Here is a 20,223-nt window from a genome sequence, read left to right as displayed (position 1 = left end):
TTCTTTCTATATCAACTTTTCCCCAAGTGGCATAACTGTTTAATCCCAACGCCTTCAAGAGGAGAGCTAACAGAGATGTACTTGACCGTCACCTCTCAAAAAGTTTACAGGACACTCTGCACTTCTTAAAAAGTCTCAGGTTGTACTAATTAGCACAGGCAGGAAGCTGGCGTTGCTCACGCAGTCCAGGACACAGCACTGCTCCCTCCTCTGACCAGAACACTGGTTCTGGGAATTCTGTAGTTGTGATTACGACGGTGCTGAGAGGCAGCACACGCCAACCCGTAACAATGTCGCTGGCATGCTACGCGCTCCCATCCAGCCCCGTCTGAGAGTAGTGACAGGCAGAGCCAAGAGGATAAAGGGTGCTGAGCAACAAGAGGGCAAGACCGCTTGGCCGCTGGGGTCTTGTGCCCTAACAGTCATAGTGCTGAATAAGCTTCCCGTTCTCGAGGACGAGAACGTGTGCCTCACAAGGTCTCTCTGTGGCGGTGGCCAATGAGAATGTGTGCTGAGCCCTCCAGTGAGAGGCACTGCACGCTGTTAGTAGCTCGTGTTCCCAGAGCCCAGCCAATGAGTCCTGACTGCGGGTTGCATCGTGACGTGTTTCTGGTGCAGAGGACAGCCCTCCCTGGCTCTAGCTGGCTTTGTTCCCCACGGCTTAGGCTGCTGGTCTCTGAGCCAGGTCTCACAAGGCTCTCCTAGGTCTACCCGTCTCACTGACGCTCACATTCATGTAAGGTTCTCAGACCCTAGAGGAGTTCTGTGATTAGTGCATGGGTATGAGGACCACATGGGAAGAACAGAATGTATTGTTCCAGGTGGTACAATGGAATCACAAGATGTTCTTTGAGGTCACCTATCCTGTGTGATTTTAACCTTTTCTTATCACAAGTCCATATCACAAATGGCTATCACTCAAAAAGTGCAGGGCCATCAGCCTGCCCTCCTGTGCTCAACCCCTGGGTTTCATAAGAAACACAAAAGCATCTGTGGGGAAGCCAGATGGGAACATTCTTGGTCTTGGGGCATGTGGACAAGGTAACTCTAAGGTCCTCTGTTCACAGTATGTTTTTATGCCCTCAGACCAGGGCTGGGCTAGCAGGGCCACAGCTGAAGCAGTCTGATTTCAGAGCAAGGTCCAAAACACTGTCCCTGTGTCCACGCATCCTTCTAGGGAAGGCATGGGACAGTCTCCACTCAAGAACACAAGACACCAAGAAGGGGACAGATAAGATAGTGTCCTGGGGGCTCACTCAGCCCTCGTCAGAGGCAGGTGACACACTGTAGGATGGACACGACAAGCCCAGGAGGGCCTGGTGTGTGTGCCCTGCAATAACCCGTGGAAACAAACCCCGACTCCCCAGTAAAGAGAACCCAGTTTTACCAGCAGTCACCAGATTCCCAGTCTGGGAAGGAGCTTTGCCAGAGGCTGGGTCCCTCTCTGGAGCCCACCCTGCTGATCCAGTCACTGGAGCATTTTCTCTTCTTCTCAACCATGTAAAATCATGGACGTGGTTCCCAGCGGGAGGCTGCGCGTCACGAGGCAGGGCTGGGTCTGGCTCACAGAAGCGTGTGGCTCCCAGGCTGAGCTGTAATTTGGCCCACGCTTTGTTTTGATTTTTTAATTAGTTGCCAATATTCAAAAATGAAAACATTCTATATAAAAAACAAGATTTCTAGCTTCTCTTGAAAAATGGGAGGATCTAGCTCGTGGGACCATCTGCCACTGAGGGGCAACTGTAGGATGGCGTCATCCGCCAGACAGAGCGAGCCTGCCAGACATCAGCACCCCCACGCAGAGGACTGCCTGGCAGCTAGCACAGCCCCTGCGGGCCTTCACTCAGCCACCTGCTGCCTGGTGCCCATGTGCACGGTGTCTGGGACTCTTCTCAGCCAGTGGGCTCAGGGTCTGGAGTGCAATGGCTTGGACTCTGGTCCTAATCCACTGACTGGGAGCTGTGAGACCTTAGGGGAGTAACCTAGCATCTCTGGGCCCAGGTCTCTACATCCGACCGCAGAGCCCCCACCTCTGAGCTTCGGGAGCTGCTGAGAAAGGGACCCACTGTGTGAGGTGCACGCCAGCTCTCTGTGGCACTGGCGGGGGCTCCACAAGCCTTTGGGCTATGAACATGAGGTGGCTGGTTTGGTTTTTATCTGGATCGTTGGTTAAGAACAGCCTGGCAATGTGGTTATCTGATTTAGGGGTCATCTCTGTAGAGAAATATGTATGGAATTATCCTTACTACACAGGATTTAAAATTAATTTTGGATTAGTAACCAGTTAATAGCATCATGCATACCCTTTTCTTTTTTTTTTTTTTTTTTAAGATTTTATTTATTTATTTGACAGAGAGAGAGACAGCCAGCGAGAGAGGGAACACAAGCAGGGGGAGTGGGAGAGGAAGAAGCAGGCTCATAGCGGAGGAGCCTGATGTGGGGCTCGATCCCAGAACGCCGGGATCACGCCCTGAGCCGAAGGCAGACGCTTAACCACTGCGCCACCCAGGCGCCCCTGCATACCCTTTTCTTAACATTTTATGCAACCCTGTTTCGGGGGGCGCCTGGGTGCCTCAGTCGTTAGGCATGTCTTGGGCTCAGGGCGTGATCCCAGGGTCCTGATCAAGCCCCGCGTGAGGCTCCCTGCTCAGCGGGGAGCCTGCTTCTCCCTCTCCCACTCCCCCTGCTTGTGTTTCCTCTCTCTTGCTGTCTCTCTGTCAAATAAATAAATAAAATCTTTAAAAAAAAATTTTTATACAACCCTTTTTAAAAAGAAAAATGTTAAATTTCAGGAAAAAGAAATAACACCCCCATTGTATCGTTTAAAAGTTGTCACCCTTCTATCCCTCCTCATTTTGATCCCCCCGGGGGATCCCCTTGGGGGGAAGCAAGGGAGTGGGGGTGAGGGTCTCCACCCAGGGGAGCTCCCCGCACCAGCACCCACCACGGAGCAGCCTCCAGTGCTCACAAAGGGATGGGCCATGAGTGGGTGGGGCCTTCCGGGCAAAGCCCGCCTCCAAGTGTGGAGGAGTGTGACCCAGGGCCACATTCCTCAGGTGCTCCAGGCCATTATCTGTCTGACCTCTGGGACAGCCTTGGCCCTTCCCCCAGCCGCCCGACCCCATTCTGGTCAGGCCTGTCCCCTCTGGAGCTCCAGGGGTGCAGGGAGGACTGGGACTTGAGACCTCTGCTACGGGCTACCTGGCCTTGGGCGGGCACTCAGTGTCAATGGGGCAGACAGAGGCTAACCCCATTCAGGTTACCTTCATTTGTAAAAACAGATCTCCAGCCTGCCCCCGTCCCCACCCCTGCACTGCCCCCTTTCCTGAGTGGGGGCAGAGTCCCCTCCTACAGCACTTCCCTGTCCTGCGTTCTGACTTACAAATCACAAGGAACGTACACCTTCCTCCTGGGCAAGCTTCCGTCATCACCTCTAAACCGGTGCAAACCCAACGACGTGCGAAGCACTGGGAAGATGGCCAGCCTCTCCCCTAGTTTACAAACTGCACACTGAAACCAGTAATGAAGTATATTGTTCATCATCACATTGGCAAAAAAGAAAGTGCTTGATAAAAACCCAGCAGTACTGGGGGCGCCTGGGTGGCGCAGTCGGTTAAGCCGCCAGCTCTTGGTTTTGGCTCCTGCCCTGATCTCAGGGTCGAGGCCACACCAGGCTCTGCGCTCAGCAAGTCTGCCTGAGATTCTCTGTCTCTCAAATAAATAAATAAAATCTTAAAAAAAAAAAAAAAATCCACCAGTATGGGAGTTAGGAAAGACACTCTTAGACCCTGCAGCCATGAACACCAACTGGGACAACTTTTCCAGGGCGATTTAGAAATAGCTCCCAAAACTCAAACCACTCACACCTTTGACCCAGTGATTCTGCTTGGAGATACCATTCTGACAGCAGACTCCCACAGCCCTGCTCAGACACTGCAGCACTGTCTGCGGAGCTCAGACCACAGGCCACGTACACGCCTGTGGACAGAAAGCGGTTAAACCACGTACTCAGGCACTGGGTCACTAACTGCTGGAAGGGGTTAGCTCTGTTCGCAGGCACCAACTAGAGAGAGACGGCAGATGGGGATTTAAACAGCAAGCTGCCCACTGGTACTTACAACTACAAAGAAAAGGGGAGGCACACACATTTTTAAAGGTTTGCTTCTGTGGCCACAGAGAGCAGGCCACGCTTGGAGAGGGGCAGGGGACTGGACAGTTGTGGTCTGGGGAACAGAGAGGGGACCGGAGGCGGGCAGGTGACTAGAAGGGAGGGAAGGGGGAGGAGGGGACTAACTTTTCACGGAAAACCCTATGCAGCATTTAAATTGATTTTTTAGCCATAAGGAGGTGTGCACCATAACTAGCCCAGGTCTGGAGCCCCCTTTGCTCCAGTGGGCATGCCGCACCCTGGGCGTCCACACATGTGGCCAGCACACTTGGGAGGCTGACTACTTGCACCACCCCTGGAACGCACACACCAACAAACCGCACTGCCAGAAGTCCCAGCGCCCCAGCCTCGCCCTCCGAGGTGGGTGAGGCTTCCCAAGGCGGGTGATGAGTTGCCAATGGGGCCTGACACCTGTGTTTTTCTGGTGCTGCCCTGTTTCTGTCCTGATCAACTTGGATGAGTTATTCATACGTGACCTGTGTCATCTTGCTTAAGAAAACCTCTCCAGTTGGATTATTTCTGAAGTTAAAAAGAATGATCTTAGAAATGTCTGATTTTTAAATCACATCTCAGTCATTTGTAAATCTTCAGTTCCAATGCTGTACATTTTTAGGTTTGATTTTGACTGGGATGCACTCTGGGGATTTAGAAAGTGTGCTGCTGACGCTGCTGGTGGAGGGCCGTCCCTCCCCCGCAGCTCACCCGCCACTGAGCCCCTACATCTCATTACTCAAGGGCTGGGTCTCGCTAGGTATGACCTCTTCCCCCTTGAAAACACACTCATTTAGCTTCAAGGGAAACTGTCCATATTTCCATTAGAATTACAGTAACCGACGAGGTCAATGTGGAGAAAACATCTTTACAGTATGTAATCCTTCCGTCCAGGAAGAGTCAACTGTTAAAAATCTACCTTTTCAACAATGCTTGGTAGTCGCTCTAATCACCTTGTCCCAGGAATCCAGATCCCTGGGCTGCAGACTCAGGGCCTCCCCCGGCTCCATTCCTTCCAGTTATCTCCCTGCTCAACTTGATTGAGCACCTATTGTGTACCTGCCTGTGCTGACCAGGGGGGTCAAGGATCAAGGACGATGCCCCCAGCCCAGCCCCATGTTGTTCCAGGATGCCGGCCAGTGCTAAGAGGGGAAGGAAGTCGGCTGGAAGATGCAGCTAGAGGGGCTTGGGATGGGGGCAGGTGCTCGGAAAGGAAGGTGGGGAGGAGGTGTCTGCAGATGCAGGCCGGAGGGGGCGGGGCTGCATGGGGCTGGGGGAGGGATGGGGAGCAGAGGTCGTAGCCCCTAGGCACTGCAGCAGGGAGAGAGGAGAGAGTATGGTCAGGGTGGAGCAGGCGTGGGTGGGGAGTGTCAGTGGCCGGGCTTGGGCAGCAGGTGCCTGGGAATGGACAGGATGAAGGGGGCCGTGGTGACCCTGAGACCCTGGGTGCAGCCAGGTGATCCGGACCCCAGGCAAGTGTCCAGGCCCAGGAGGTCAGGCTAGGGCTCGGGCCCTGGCCTCAGATGAGGGTGCAGCAGGGACTGGCCAGGCCTGTCGGGGGCAGGATGAGGGTGGCTCTGGTCCCACCTCAAAACTAAGGGGCATGTGTCCTTTCAGTATAAGAACCGTGTGCCATCTGGAGAAACACCGTGTAATAGAAGTAATTCTTCACGTTTAAGTGCAGATGTCACACACCGTTAAACTATTTACCATTTTGACTGTTCACAAACGCTGCTCACGATGCCCTGAAAATGGGCCGATGCGAAGATACTTCACCACCGTTTCTAGAACGGAGCCTCCGGACGGCTCGTCTGGGGACCGACTCCCGCGTTGTACTGGCTCAAGCAGAGTTTTTGTCTGCCTACGAGCGTCTTTGAAGAGACCAGTGAGGTCTTAAAAAGTACTCTTACACACAGTAGAGTGTCATATGGGTAACTCAGTCACGCACACCCAAATACTCAGGATACAGGGGCAGCATACAGAAGCTTCGTAGATAATTAAAACGTCTAAATTGCATTAATTTCAACCTTTTCCTCCCACCTCAGTTTTTCACAGGGAGAACCAAAAGCCTACATTGAAATGTATCTTTCCTACTTTTTAATCAGAAATCAGTGCTCACAAAGGGCGACGGCCACCCTACCCCCAACTGGTGTCTGACCACCCTCCCCAGCATGGACCCTGCTGAAGCCAGACCCATCCCCCCATCCTTTCCCAGGTTTCCTGCCGAGGACGGTAACACTGTTCCTGGCTGCTGTCCTCAGGGTCTGAGACAATCCCCTGGTCAGGTGGGAGAGGGGTCTGTTGGGAGCTTTGAGGAAACGCTTCCATTTGCAATGAAGAGAAAGAGAAGCATGAGGAGAGAAGCACGCCTTTTTCAGACGTGATGCCTGGAGCTGCTGCAGCCCTTAGGGACCTTTAGGAGGAGCGAGAACCCCAGAGGCGCCAGCCCAGGCTCATCTGCCCTGGACCTAATGTGCCAGTCCAGGGACTCCTCTGTGTTGCTCAGTGTGTGGGTCCTGCAGCTGTGCCAGGCACACCGCGTGTCAGGAACGTGTTCAAATGCCCACCACCTTGGCTGTCTCCTCCTGGGGGGGTGCCATGATGAGAGAAAGTGTTTTAAATCACTTCCACGCGGCTGTCCTATGACCTGTGCACAAGCATGTCAGTCTGTTGGGGGGGCCGTGCTCCTCCCCACACACGAGCGTCTCCGCAGTCAGCCACGGCAGCCAGCTGGCCGTCCTGCTCTCCACGGGCCTGGCGCTGCTTGGCCATTCCCTTCCACCTGCTTCCCGACTCGTCCAACGACCGTTTCACAACTGGGTTCTGTAACCCTCCCACAGCCGCCTCCTCTCTGAGCCGTGGCGCTGTGTCACACTTAAACGCAGGCGAGCAAGGGGATGTGACCGGAGCCTGCTTTCCCACCACCGGCCCTGTCGCCAGGACAGCTCTCCTTGCCAGCGGCCCCTTGCATCTCTGCTGTCAGAGCACGGCCAGCTTCTGCTGTCGATGCTGCTGTCGGTGTTTGTGTACGTCTCCCTCAGGCGCGAAGGGCAGATGGGCCTGCAGCCCACCCCCAACTCTGCCTGGCCCTGGGGGAAGGGGGGAAGCTGGGGAGACAGGGGACCCACAGCCGCCTGCTGTGCCAGGAGAACCAAAGCCTCGTAACCTGACCCTGGGGCCTTGTGCTTTCTGCGGGCCACCACCGGCCACCGTGCCTGTCAGCCGAGCTCTCAGTTCTGGCCACACATCTGCCTCCCTGCCTCCATCCTGTGACCAAGAGAGTCCTGTCCTGTCAAACCCCAGTCCTGCACGGCCTCCGGCCCTCCTCTCTGGAGTCTGCCTCCCCCCAACGAGACCTGTCATGTGCCACCCGCCTCTGTCACCTGCACGCAGACAGGCTTCCTCCTGCGTGGTCCCCTTGGAACCACTGCCTTGCAGAGCACGGCTTCCCGAATAACTTGTCCCCCCCTTCTGCCCTCCAGCCACTCCGCCCGGGAAGACTGGCATGACCATGCCACCCATCCACGCAGACCGCCGGTAACCCCACAGTGACCCCCACCTCAGGACAGCAGTGGCACCTTCCTGTCCTGACCTCACCTGACCTCCCTGCCACGCCCCCAGGGGACCACTCTCTTCCTTAAGACTCTGCATTACAAAAGGTACCCAAATTTCATCAAGTGTGCGTACATGTGTAGTTTAAAGAATAAAAATAAAATAACTTGAAGAATACAACAAACCCCACAAACCCCAGGGCACCTGGCCGGCTCCATTGCTGCAGTGGGCAGCTCTTCCTCTCCAGGCCGAGAGCTGGAGCCCCACGCTGGGTGCTGGGATTACTTCATAAAAATAAAAGAATAAAACAAACACCTGTGTACTCAGCTTAAGAAACAACATTGCCACCACCTATATTTCTTTTTTTTTTTTTTTAAATTTAATTTTTTACTTATATTTGACAGAGACAGCCAGCAAGAGAGGGAACACAAGCAGGGGGAGTGGGAGAGGAAGAAGCAGGCTCCCAGCAGAGGAGCCTGATGTGGGGCTCGATCCCAGAATGCCGGGATCACGCCCTGAGCCGAAGGCAGACCCCCAACGACCGTGCCACCCAGGCGCCCCTACCACCTATATTTCTAAATAAAGTTTTATTGGCAGGCAGCTACATCCCTCATTTACATACCGTCTGTGGCCCTTTACAGAAAAGTTTGCCAACTCCTACTTTGGATTTTTTTTTTTTAAAGATTTTATTTATTTATTTGAGAGAGAGAGAGCACGAGCAGGGAGGAAGGGCAGAGGCAGAGGGAGAAGCAGGCTCCCCACTTAGCAGGGAGCTCGATGTGGGGCTCGATCCCAGGACCCTGGAATCATGACCTGAGCCGAAGGCAGATGCTTCACCCACTGAGCCACCCAGGCGTCCTGGCATTTTTTTAAAAAAAGAGGGACAGGTGGTGTCGAAGTTGCTCAGTTCTTATTGTCTGTCAAGTCTTTGTTTTGCCCTGGTTGGTGAAAGACATGTCCGTGGGTGTGGGGTTCTGGGTTGCCGGCATGTACAGATTCCCCGTTGCTGTTGACAAGAAGTCAGCCGTCCATCAGGCCTCACCTGCTTGCAGGTGACAGCCTTCTGCATGACCCCATCACGTCTGGTGCTCCTGAGTTCTGTCAGGACACACCCAGCTGTGCACCTCTCCGCAGTTCCTGACGGGGGCTTGTGAGGCTTCCCAGAGGGGGAACGAGGGCCGTGGAATACTCCAGTGGATCTTCACAGGGCGCCTTTGGCCTGGACTCTGTGCTTCTGAGGCTCTGACCAGCGTGCGGGCATGCGTCACGTCACACCTGCTTATGCCGTCCTCCACGGCTCCTGACCTGCTTTCTTTCTGGTTCTCTTGCAATCTCTCTGTCTCTCTGGGTAATTTCTTCATATGTAACGTCTGTGTCACTGATCCGCTGTGGGGCTCAACCACCAAGCTTTCACTAGGAATGATTACATTTTCCGGTTCTTAAAGTTTTGTTTGTTCTTTTCTAAGTCTCCTTGGTCTTTCTTTATAGTTCTTGGTTTCCTGATGTGCTTTCTTGCGAGTCTCTTATTTCTTTGAACCTGTGAAACTCAGCTATTCATACCTTGTATCGTCCACGTTTATGGAAGGTCTGTCTTCTGCTGGCCTCATTCCTGGTGCCTTGCACCCTGTGCACGGGATCCCATTCTCAGCTGGAATCTGATTTGTGGGAATGTTTATGGTCTGGGACAAAGTGGGCCCCCTGAAGTGGTCTGTCTCCACTGCCGCCCAGTCCTTGGGGGCCCCACCGGTTCAGAATCACTGAGAACTAAAATCCTCGGGCCACGCAGGTGCTGTAATGGGGACTACCCTACATGAGAGCTGCGTGTGGTGATGAGTTATAAGGGACAGCCTTCCTGCCAGTGCTCCGTGCGAGGGCCCTGTCCTCAGTGGGGGCACTGGACAGGCGGGGCACGGAGCTGTTTCTGGCTCACCTTCCCACTGAGGGTGGGTGGGACCCTTCCCAGTCCCTGCTTTCTGGGAAGGATCACCTGTCACACTCCCACCCTGGGTGGGCCCTGAGTTTTGTCACTTGCTTCCTGAACACCGTGAGGCTGTGACACCCAGTGTCAAGTTCACCCAGTTTGACAAAGGCCTTGGGGTCAAAGCTGGTGGTGGTCAGCCTGCAGTCAGGGCTCCTCCTTCACGGGACCTTTGGTAACGATTCTTCACCTTCTTGCCACGTATGGATGCCTTCAAGCATGACTGTGGCATTTTTTTAAAAAAAGCATGCTCTGCTTTACTTATTTTGTTTTAAGTAGGCTCTACCCAACGTGGGGCTTGAACTCATGACCCCGAGATCAAGAGTGAGCGTGTTCTACCAACAGAGCCAGCCAGGTGCCCCGACGATGGCATCTTCCTCAGCAGCTTTACTGAGCTGTTTGCAGAGGGGTTATCAATCCAGCACGTAGCTGATGTGCTGGGAGCAACGGGGCTAGATTTATGGATAACTAGAGTGACTCAGATGTGACACAGAAGTAAAAGTGCTCTCCATGTACAAGGCCTCAAAGAGCTTCCCATATAAAAATTCTCTTTTAAAATTATTCTGGAAGAAGAAAAATATGTCCAAGAGGCTACTATGAGAGATTTGCAAAGTACATAAGGATAAATCTCAAAGAATTTAGTCAAATTTGGGGCACCTGGGGGGCTCAGTCGGTGAAGCGTCTGCCTTCGGCTCAGGTCAGGTGATCCCAGGGTCCTGGGATCGAGTCCTGCATCGGGCTCCCTGCTCAGCGGGGAGTCTGCTTCCCTCTCTCCCACTCCCTCTGTGCTCTCTCTCTCTCTCTCCCTCTTTCTCAAATAAATAAATAAATAAATAAATAAATAAAATCTTTATTAAAAAAATAATTTAGTCAAATTTACTTTGTCTAAGAGATACCCCTCGCCAACATCTAGTGTTCTTGTTGGCACCGATGCATAATGCAGAAAAACACAGGTGTTGACAAGCTTAAGAAATCGACGGCGAAATGAAAATAAGTAGGTCTTAAGGAGTGACTGCCAGAAGATCACTTTGAAGCAGGCAGGAGATGGAAAATGTGATCTATCCAATGAAAGGCAGGAGAAAATAAGACATTTTTAAAGCATGCTAAGTAGAAAATACAAACTAAGATGTGAGAGGGAAGCGCTCGCGCTGCACGAGTGAGCAGGGCCGCCAGACTCAGACGGGGCAAGCGGGGTGCGCAGGGCGCCGGCCGCCCTGAAGCAGGAGGGAGCAGGAAGGTGGGAAACGAAACTCAGTGAAGTCGGAGCCGAGAGGGACTGAGGCCCCAGGACGGTGAGGCAGGGTTTGGGGAGGGCTGTAAAGCTGAGTCTGAAACCTGCGTGGAAAAACCCAATAAACATGAATGACCAGGAAGATGTGGACATTGCAGGCAAGGAGAGCTCAGGTCAGCCCATGACCAGGGCCCGAGCCACTGTCATGACTCCAGTAGCCCAGCCACGCATGTGGGCGGACCCAGACACACACGAAGACACCCGGGAGAGTCAGCACTGCTGTGAAAGTGGGGAATGTGAGTCACTCAGTAACTGTGGCTGGGACATCTGGGTGGGCATCTGGGGTAACCAAAAAATGTAAGTTTGGTCACTATTTTATAACATATCCTGTGATAAATTCCAATTGGATCATAGCTTTAAATATAAAAATGTGAAGCCATATCTGTATTAGAAGAAACCAAGGAAGAATCATCTCTAATCTTGGAGTGGAAAAGGCCTAAGTATGGCACAAAACCCAGGAAGGATTGAAAACAAGGACAGTAATTTAACTACATAAAGATAAAAAAAAATATGTGTGTGACAAAAACCACCATAAGAAGAGTCAAAATCAAATGAGAAATCAGTGAACTATAAACCAGAATAGTAGAGCTGATCAACGAAACTAGGAGCTGGTTCTCTGAAAGAATAAGATTGATAAACCCCTGGCCAGACTTACCAAAAGAAAAGAGAAAGGACACAAATTAATAAAGTCATGAACGAAAGAGAAGAGATCACAACCAGCACTGAAGAAATACAAACAATCATAAAAACATATTATGATCAACTATATGCCAACAAATTAGGCAATCTGGAAGAAATGGATGCATTCCTAGAGATGTATAAGCTACCAAAACTGAAACAGGAAGGGGGCGCCTGGGTGGCGCAGTCGTTAAGCGTCTGCCTTCGGCTCAGGGCGTGATCCTGGCGTTCTGGGATCGAGTCCCACATCAGGCTCCTCCGCTGGGAGCCTGCTTCTCCCTCTCCCACTCCCCCTGCTTGTGTTCCCTCTCTCGCTGGCTGTTCCCTCTCTTGCTGGCTGTCTCTCTGACAAATAAATAAATAAAATCTTGAAAAAAAAAAAAAAAAACCCAAAAACTGAAACAGGAAGAAACAGAAAACCTGAACAGACCCACAACCAGCAAGGAAATTGAAGCGGTCATCAAAAATCTCCCAACCAGAGCCTAGGGCCAGATGGCTTCCCAGGGGAATTCTACCAAACATTTAAAGAAGAATTAATATCTATTCTACTGAAGCTGTTTCAAAAAATTGAAATGGAAGGAAAACTTCCAAACTCTTTCTATGAGGCCAGCATTACCTGGATCCCAAAACCAGACAAAGACCCCACTAAAAAGGAGAATTACAGACCAATACGAACATGGATGCAAATATTCTCACCGAGATACTAGCCATAGGATCCAACAGTACATTAAAAGGATTATTCACCACGACCAAGTGGGATTTATTCCTGGGCTGCAAGGTTGGTTCAACACCCGCAAATCAATCAATGTGAAACACGACATTAATAAAAGAAAGGACAAGACCATATGATCCTTTCAACAGATGCAGAAAAAGCATCTGACAACGTATAGTATTCTTTCTTGATTAAAACTTTCCACAGGGATGCCTGGGTGGCTCAGTCAGTGAAGCGTCTGCCTTTGGCTCAGGTCATGATCCCAGGGCCCTGGGATCAAGTCCTGCATGGGGCTCCATACTCTGTGGGGAGTCTGCTTCGCTCTCTGCCTGCCCTCCCCCTGCTTATGCACACTCTCTCTCTGACAAATAAATAAAATAAAATAAACCCACAAAAAACCAAACCTCTTCACAGTATAGGGATAGAGGGAACATACCTCAATATCATAAAGGCCACCTATGAAAAGCCCACAGTGAATATCATCCTCAACGGGGAAAAACTGAGCTTTTCCCCACGGTCAGGAACAAGACAGGGACGTCCACTCTCACCATTACTATTCAACACATACTGGAAGTCCTGGCCTCAGCAATCAGACACAAAAAGAAAAGGCATCCAAACAGGCAAAGAAGTCAAACTCTCAGCCTTTGCAGATGACATGACACTGTATGTGGAAAACCCAAAAGACTCCACCCCAAAATGACTAGCACTCATACAGGAATTCAGCAAAGTGGCAGGAGATAAAATCAATGCACAGAAATCATCTTCGTTTCTACAGATTCTATGCGGCATTTCTGCATCATCTGCAAACGATGAGACAGAAGAAAGAGAAATTAAGGAGTCGACCCCATTTACAATTGCAGCCAAAACCATAAGATACCTAAGAATAAACCTAACCAAGGAGGCAAGGGATCTGTACGCAGAAAACTATAGAACATTTGTGAAAGAAACCGAGGAAGACATGAAGAAATGGAAAAACATTCCATGCTCACGGATTGGAACACATATTGTGAAAATGTCTATGGTGCCTCGAGCAATCTACACATTCAGTGCAATCCCATCAAAATACCAACTTCTGGGCGCCAGGGGCTCAGTGGGTTAAGCAACTGCCTTTGGCTCAGGTCATGATCCCAGGGTCCTGGGATCAAGTCCCACATCAGGCTCCCTGCTCAGCGGGGAGTCTGCTTCTCCCTCTCCCCCTGCTTGTGCTCTCTCTGTCTGACAAATAAATAAATAAATCTTTTAAAAAAAAGAAAGAAAGAAAGAAAGAAAGAAAGAAAGAAAGAAAGAAAGAAAGAGAGAAAGAAAGAAAACTAAAGCTGGAGGCATCACAATTCTAGACTTCGAGCTATACTACAGAGCTGTGATCACCAAGACAGCATGGTCCTGGCACAAAAACAGACACATAGATTAATGGAACAGAATAGAGAGCCCAGAAATGGACCCTCAACTATATGGTCAGCTAATCTTCCACAAAGCAGGAAAGAATATCCAATGGAAAAAGTCTCTTCAATAAACTGGTGTTGGGAAAATTGGACGGCCACATGCAGGATGAAACTGGACCACTCTCACACCGTACACAAAGATAAACTCAGAATGGATGAAAGACCTAAACGTGAGACAGGAATCCACCCAAATCCTAGAGCAGAACACAGGCAGCAACCTCTGTGACCTCGGCCGCAGCAACTGCTTGCTAGACACGTCTCCAAAGGCAAGGGAAACAGACGTAAAAATAAACCATTGGGACTTCATCAGGATAAAAAGCTTTCGCACAGGAAAGGAAACAGCAAAACCAAAGACGGCCGACAGAATGGGGGAAGATATGTGCAAATGACATACAGATAAAGGGCGAGTATCCAAAATCTATAAAGAACTTACCAAACTCAACACCCAAAGAACAAATAACCCCATCGAGAAAGAGGCAGAAGACATGAACAGACATTTCTCCAAAGAAGACATACAAACGGCCACAGACCACGAAAAACTGCTCCACATGACTCGACATCAGGGAAATACAGCTCAAAACCACAGTGAGACACACCTCACAGCGGTCAGAACGGCCACAACGAACAAGTCAGGAAACGACAGATGTTGGCGAGGACGCGGAGGAAGGGGAGTCCTCGTGCACTGTTGGTGGGAACGGAAGCTGGTGCAGCCGCCCTGGAAAACAGTATGGAGGGTCCTCAAAAAGCTGAAAATAGAGCTACCCTATAGCCCAGCAATTGCACTACTAGGTATTTACCCCAAAGACACAGATGTAGTGATCCGAAGGGGCACCTGCACCCCAGTGTTCATAGCAGCGATGTCCGCAGTAGCCAAACTGTGGAAAGAGCCCAGATGTCCACCGACAGATGAATAAAGAAGATGTGGTATGTGTGTATACACACACACACACACACACACACACACACACAATGGAATAGTACTCGGCCATCAAAACACATGAAATCTTGCCATTTGCAACAACGTGGATGGAACTAGAAGGTATTATGATAAGTGAAATAAGTCAGAAAGACAATTATCATATGATCTCACTCATGTGTGGAATTTAAGAAACAAAACAGAGGATCATAAAGGAGGAGAGGGGAAAAAATAAAACAAGACGAAATCAGAGAGGGAGAAAAACCGTAAGAGACTCTTCATCATAGGAAACAAACTGAGGGTTGCTGCAGGGGAGGGGGTGGGGGGATGGGGCAACTGGGTGGCGGGGTTAAGGAGGGCGTGTGATGTAATGAGCACTGGGTGTTGTATACGACTGATGACCTCTACCTCTGAAACCAATAATACACTATATGTTAACTAATAGAATTTTACCTTAAAAATGTAAAAAAAAAAACCCAAAAACCAAATGAGAACTTGAGGGGAGATCTAATTCATGCATCAGAAAAGGCCTAATTTCCATCATAAATGATGAGCTCCCACAAATCAGTAAGACAAAGAGCAAACTCCACGTACAAAGGGCAGAGAACTGAAGGTGAGGAAGAGGAAGTGAGGAGGCGTGGAAAGGCTCCCACCAGGCGGCCTGCACACACACACACCGCCAGAGCGCCTGTGATCCTGTGGTGTCACCAGAGCCCAGCTGGACAATGTCTTCCCCAACCAGAAATGCATCTGCTTCCCGACAAAGCAACGCCCCCGCCCTCGGAGTCACACGTGGGCTGAAAGCCTGTGCACAAGGCCATTCGCCGTAACATGACGTGTACGACAAAAGATTGGAAATAACCTAAAATGTCCACCTCAGGGACAACAGTCACAACGGTGGGAGCACATCTACGTAACAGAGCGCGACCCGCATGGGGCTGAGACCCGGATCGAGGGCGCTCTGCGCACACGGATCCCCAAGGGGCTCTGCACAGGCTGCCCTCCCTCAGCCTTCTTGCCGCATGGGGCGTTCTGCAGCTCCCCCAAAGGTGGGCCCTCCAGATGGATGCTCCTGAACACCCGTGATGACCAGGCAGGACAAGGGCAAGGACAGCGTCGTGCTCGCGAGGCTGGGCGGCACAGAGAATGGCCGTGTCTCCCAGACTGACGCACCAGCTCCCTGGGGAGGGGACCCCCGCGGGTGGCCTGTGCTGCGCGCTGTGGGTGAGGACCGGCCTCCGCGAGGGAGCCTGCACAGGCGGAAAGAGTGCCTGTGTGTGTGCACGTCAGCCTGACAGTGGTCACCTAGCCCTGCCAGGCAGCGGCTGGGGGACAGCACGTCTCACCTCCGCTCTGACCTCTCGCTGGACTCCCCGCTGATCAAGCTCTTCCTTCCTGCTTCTCTCTCGGCAGAAGACCCTGAAAGCAGGGTCCCCAATGGGAGCCGAAACTCCCCTCAGGCTATAAGGACTGCCCTGAGCCAGCAGGACCCCATGACTGACCCCACGACAGTGACCGACCTGACCTTCACTGCCCACGAGCACGCACCCACTGACCTTTGTCCCACACGGTCCTTACATAAACCTGGAAGTGCTTTCCACACTTCGGAGGGTCTTCTCGACACTAGTCCGCAGGCTTCCCGGGAACGGCCTCCCTGAAATAAACTCCTTCCCTGTGTCACCACCACCATCTCTCCGCCTGTGGATTCTGTCGGTGGCCAGTGGCCAAGCCTGGCCCGTTTGGGACCCCAGAGCCCTGGCCCCCGCCTACCTGGTGCGGAGTCGTCCTGGGAGGTGAGGCCAGAGGGGCTGGATCCCAGGTCCAGTAACTTCCACATGTCCTGGAGGGGACCGCTGGCCAACGAGGAGGGGCTTCCGCTGGGGTGGCTACTCTCCCTGTGGGATTCTTGAGCCGGGCGTGGCTCTGGGGACCGGTTTTCTTTCTGCCGAGCTGATCTGCAAGTTACTGTAGAGATTTTGTGTTGCCTCTAGGAAAGCAAAAAAGGATGAATTATCCCTGAGAGCCCGGCTCTCCCTGCCCCTGGAGGAAGTGGCAAGACGGTGGGCATGGCCCAAAGACAGGCCTTGGAGTGAGGCTTCAGGGCCCATCGCCCAGAGGCCCTGGGGACAGGCCCGCGCTCCCCAGGCACACTGGCTGGCCGGTGCATGACCAGCTGGGGTTCCTGTGGACACCAGAAGGACAAAGCAACGTGTAGGGCAAAGGCAGTCTGGTCTTCACGGGAGGTGGGACCTGGAAAGAAGGGCAAATGCCCCAAGCACAGCTCTCCAGCTGCGCCAAGGCCCACTCCGGAGCCGTGCTGCCCATGCCCCCAGCGCCCCGGGGGGACCCACTCTGCAAGGCACAAGAATAGACTCCACCATCCTAAGAGAAGCCTCTGGGGTTGCCATGGCAACAGCCATCTGCTAGGACACCAGGCGCTCCACTTCCCACGGCTGTGCCCGTGCTGAGACCGGCAGGCCCTGCCGTACCTGCCCCGACCCCGCCAAGGCTCCTGCTGTCCAGCCCTGTGGAGGACCGCTTCTCCCGACTGTCTGGGCCAAGCAGGGTTGGACCTTCCCCGAGCATTCAGAGAAACATTTTTTCTTGGTGTTCTTGGAGTCCTGCCATGAAAATGCAAACAGAAGGAATTCAGTGTTGGCGGGTCACTGATGGGGTGTGTTACCGAGGTCTCCCTCAAGATTAGGGAGAAACGCTCTCCCCAAATTTCATGGTTTTCAGCCTCTGTTCTGTGGCCAGCCCTGCCCAGTTTCTCAGGCTAGCGTCTCCTCGTTGGGCAGACCATTGTGCAGGCCTCTCCCGCAGACCCATTCCAGGTGCCCTGGAGCTGTCCCCGCCGTCCCCACCGTCCTGTGACTCAGACCTTGCTTTTGCCGAGGGCTTGTGTTGAGGCCCAGCAGAAGCCCCTGTCCCCTCCCCCCCGCCAGCCCCATGAAGTATGTGCCCATCGGACATGCCAGCAGGGCAGCTCGGGCATCACCAGTCCCAGGCCCCCACTCCCACCCCCCCCACCCAGCAGCCAGGCCTCAAACCTGGGTTCCTTCCCTCTCTCACATTCCAAATCCATCCGACAGTGAATCCTGGCTTCAGCTGTCTCCAGACGTGATGCTTCTCCTTGCTGGCTGCCCACCCCTCTTACCCGGGCCCCCAGATCAGCGTGGAGCCTGAGCACCGCCACCTCGCTAGGGCCACCTTGGGGCTCACGTCACCCCATGGCAGAACAGGACATCCATCTCCCAGCTGGCTCTCTCTTACTTTATTTTAAATAAACTGAAAAGGCAAGCCGTACACTGGAGACTATCTTCACAGAACATGGGCCGATAAGGATTAGTCTCAAGACTTTATAAAACTCCCATATCCTTCAGGGAAACTGAGTATTAGTGAGCGAAACACTACACGCAGGTACAGAGACACACACTTGCTACCTCTCATCAGCTAATTACAGGCGGAAGCTTCTAGTTGTGTGGAAAGGCTTGTGAAGAACGGAACTCTGAAGGCAGCAAGACACGGCCCGCGCACACATGCGGCTGGCACACTGGCAGGCATGACCTCCGTGGAAGGACAGTGGCATCCCGCCAGCCGGGACCCCAGTCGTGGTCACCGGGATGAAGTCAAAAGCACCAGGAGACAGAATTCAGCACTTAATATAGGTCAAAACTCAGTAGAGCAGAGGAGAAAGAACTTTAAACTGAGGACGGGTCTCTACGAGGTTGAACCACACGGAATTGCTGATATTTCACCACTCCTGATTTACAAAAACGGCAGTTTTGTAGGATTCGATGTAATACCCAAGCCTACAGCAAACTTTCTACTTGAAGATAAAATGCAAAAAGCATTTGGGGCACCTGGCTGGCTCAGTCAGTGGAGCGTGTGACTCCTGGTTTCAGGATTGTGAATTTGAGCCCCACTTTGCACGTAGAGATTGCTTAAAAAAATAAAATCGTTACCAAAAAAACGCAAAAAAGCATTCTATAAATCAGGACAAGGTGTGGATGACCCTGTTCTCCCCGCTGCGTGGGAGTCCTGGCCAGGAGAGCAGCATGAGACAGGACCGCGAGGGGAGCAGCCGGACCCTCACCACAGACGCTCTCTGTCCGTGCAGTGAACCCGGGAAAACGGCTGCTACACGTCTTAGTGCCAATCAGTTCTGCAGAGCTGTAGACATAAAACAGTTGATAAAAGCCGACTATGCTCCTAATGGCCTGCGACACCTGGAAAATGCAAGTTTAAAGAGGTCCTCCAGATGAACAAACCGGTACAGCCACCAAACAGAACACCGTCCGGCAGCGAGAGGTGAGCTCTCAAACCCTGGAGCGTCGCGGAGGGGCCATGAGTGCACCGGACCAGGAGAAAGGAGCCAGTCTGGAAAATTCCAGCTCCGTGACGTTCGGGGGCAAAGGCAGAGCTGTGGGGCAGTAAGATCAGCTGGTACCGAGGACAGAGCTGGAAAGGGGAAGGGTGCACAGAGCACAGAGGAATCTCGGCACAGGGGGACTAGTCTGGGTGAGACCACGGTGGTGGCCACGTGTCACGATACGTTCGTGCAGACCCACAGAACGCACAGCAGCGGGAGCGGGCCGCGACGCGCTGCACGGGCTCTGGGTGATGACGGTGTCTGTCCGGGCTCATCAGTGGGACACACACATCGAGTGTGCACAAGAGGGCTTTCTAACAACGTCTACAGCAAAAAACAGCCTAAATGCCCCTGAGAGAAGAATGGATGAGCCAATGCTGATGTATTTATACAACAGAAGGAACACACACAAATCAGTGTCTAGACGTGGGCTCGGCAAGCCACACCTGGCAGAGGCCAAACCCCGCCCACCTTCCTTTGTCCAGCCCATGACCTAAAAGTAGTTTTTACATTTTTAAATAGTTAAAAAAAGTGAAAAGAAGAATGTTTCATGACATGAAGATTATATGGAATGAAACTTCCTGGATCTATCGAGTTTTCCCAGAGCACATCCAGGCCCGTCTGCTCCTGTACCCACTGTGGCACCGTCCGGCTCCTCGCAGAGCTCAGCTGCCACAGGGAACGCGGGGCCCTAACGCGGGGCCCTAACGCGGGGCCCTAACGCTGGGGCCCTAACGCTGTGGCCCGACATAGCCGCTCTCTACATAGCACATCGGTGTAGCTCAGAAGCATGACGCGGAATGAAAGTGCCGTGCAGAAAGATGCATGTACAACCAGATGTGATTCATGCAGATTTCTAAGTATCTGCGAGGAGGAACACCAGACTCAGGAAAGTCTGAAGGGGGGATGTCAGGGTAGAACTCTCAGAGGGGTTTTGACTTTATAACATTTTGTTTATTAAGCTGAATGGTATACATCGTATGAGTCTTTGTATCTTCTTAGAAGTCTAAAAAAATTTTAATAAAAATACATAAATTATAGGGGCGCCTGGGTGGCACAGCAGTTAAGCGTCTGCCTTCGGCTCAGGGCGTGATCCCGGCGTTCTGGGATCGAGCCCCACATC

General features: G+C 52.2%; 1 protein-coding gene across 1 annotated transcript in view; it reads right to left on the bottom strand.

The window, feature by feature from the left end:
• Positions 1 to 20,223, bottom strand: part of CCDC57 (coiled-coil domain containing 57) — a 99,419-nt gene that overhangs the window by 12,283 nt on the left and 66,913 nt on the right. Inside the window, exons 19-20 of the mRNA XM_044378685.3 lie at positions 17,218 to 17,349; positions 16,499 to 16,715 (exon numbers count right to left, since the gene is read on the bottom strand). Coding sequence (XP_044234620.1) covers positions 16,499 to 16,715; positions 17,218 to 17,349 — 349 coding nt within the window. The remainder of the gene's footprint in view (positions 1 to 16,498; positions 16,716 to 17,217; positions 17,350 to 20,223) is intronic.

This window comes from Ursus arctos, unplaced genomic scaffold, assembly GCF_023065955.2.
Source record: "Ursus arctos isolate Adak ecotype North America unplaced genomic scaffold, UrsArc2.0 scaffold_24, whole genome shotgun sequence".
NCBI classification, from domain to species: domain Eukaryota; kingdom Metazoa; phylum Chordata; class Mammalia; order Carnivora; family Ursidae; genus Ursus; species Ursus arctos.
The sequence above is the reverse complement of the archived record's forward strand: the minus strand, read 5'-3'. Positions and strand labels throughout refer to the sequence as shown.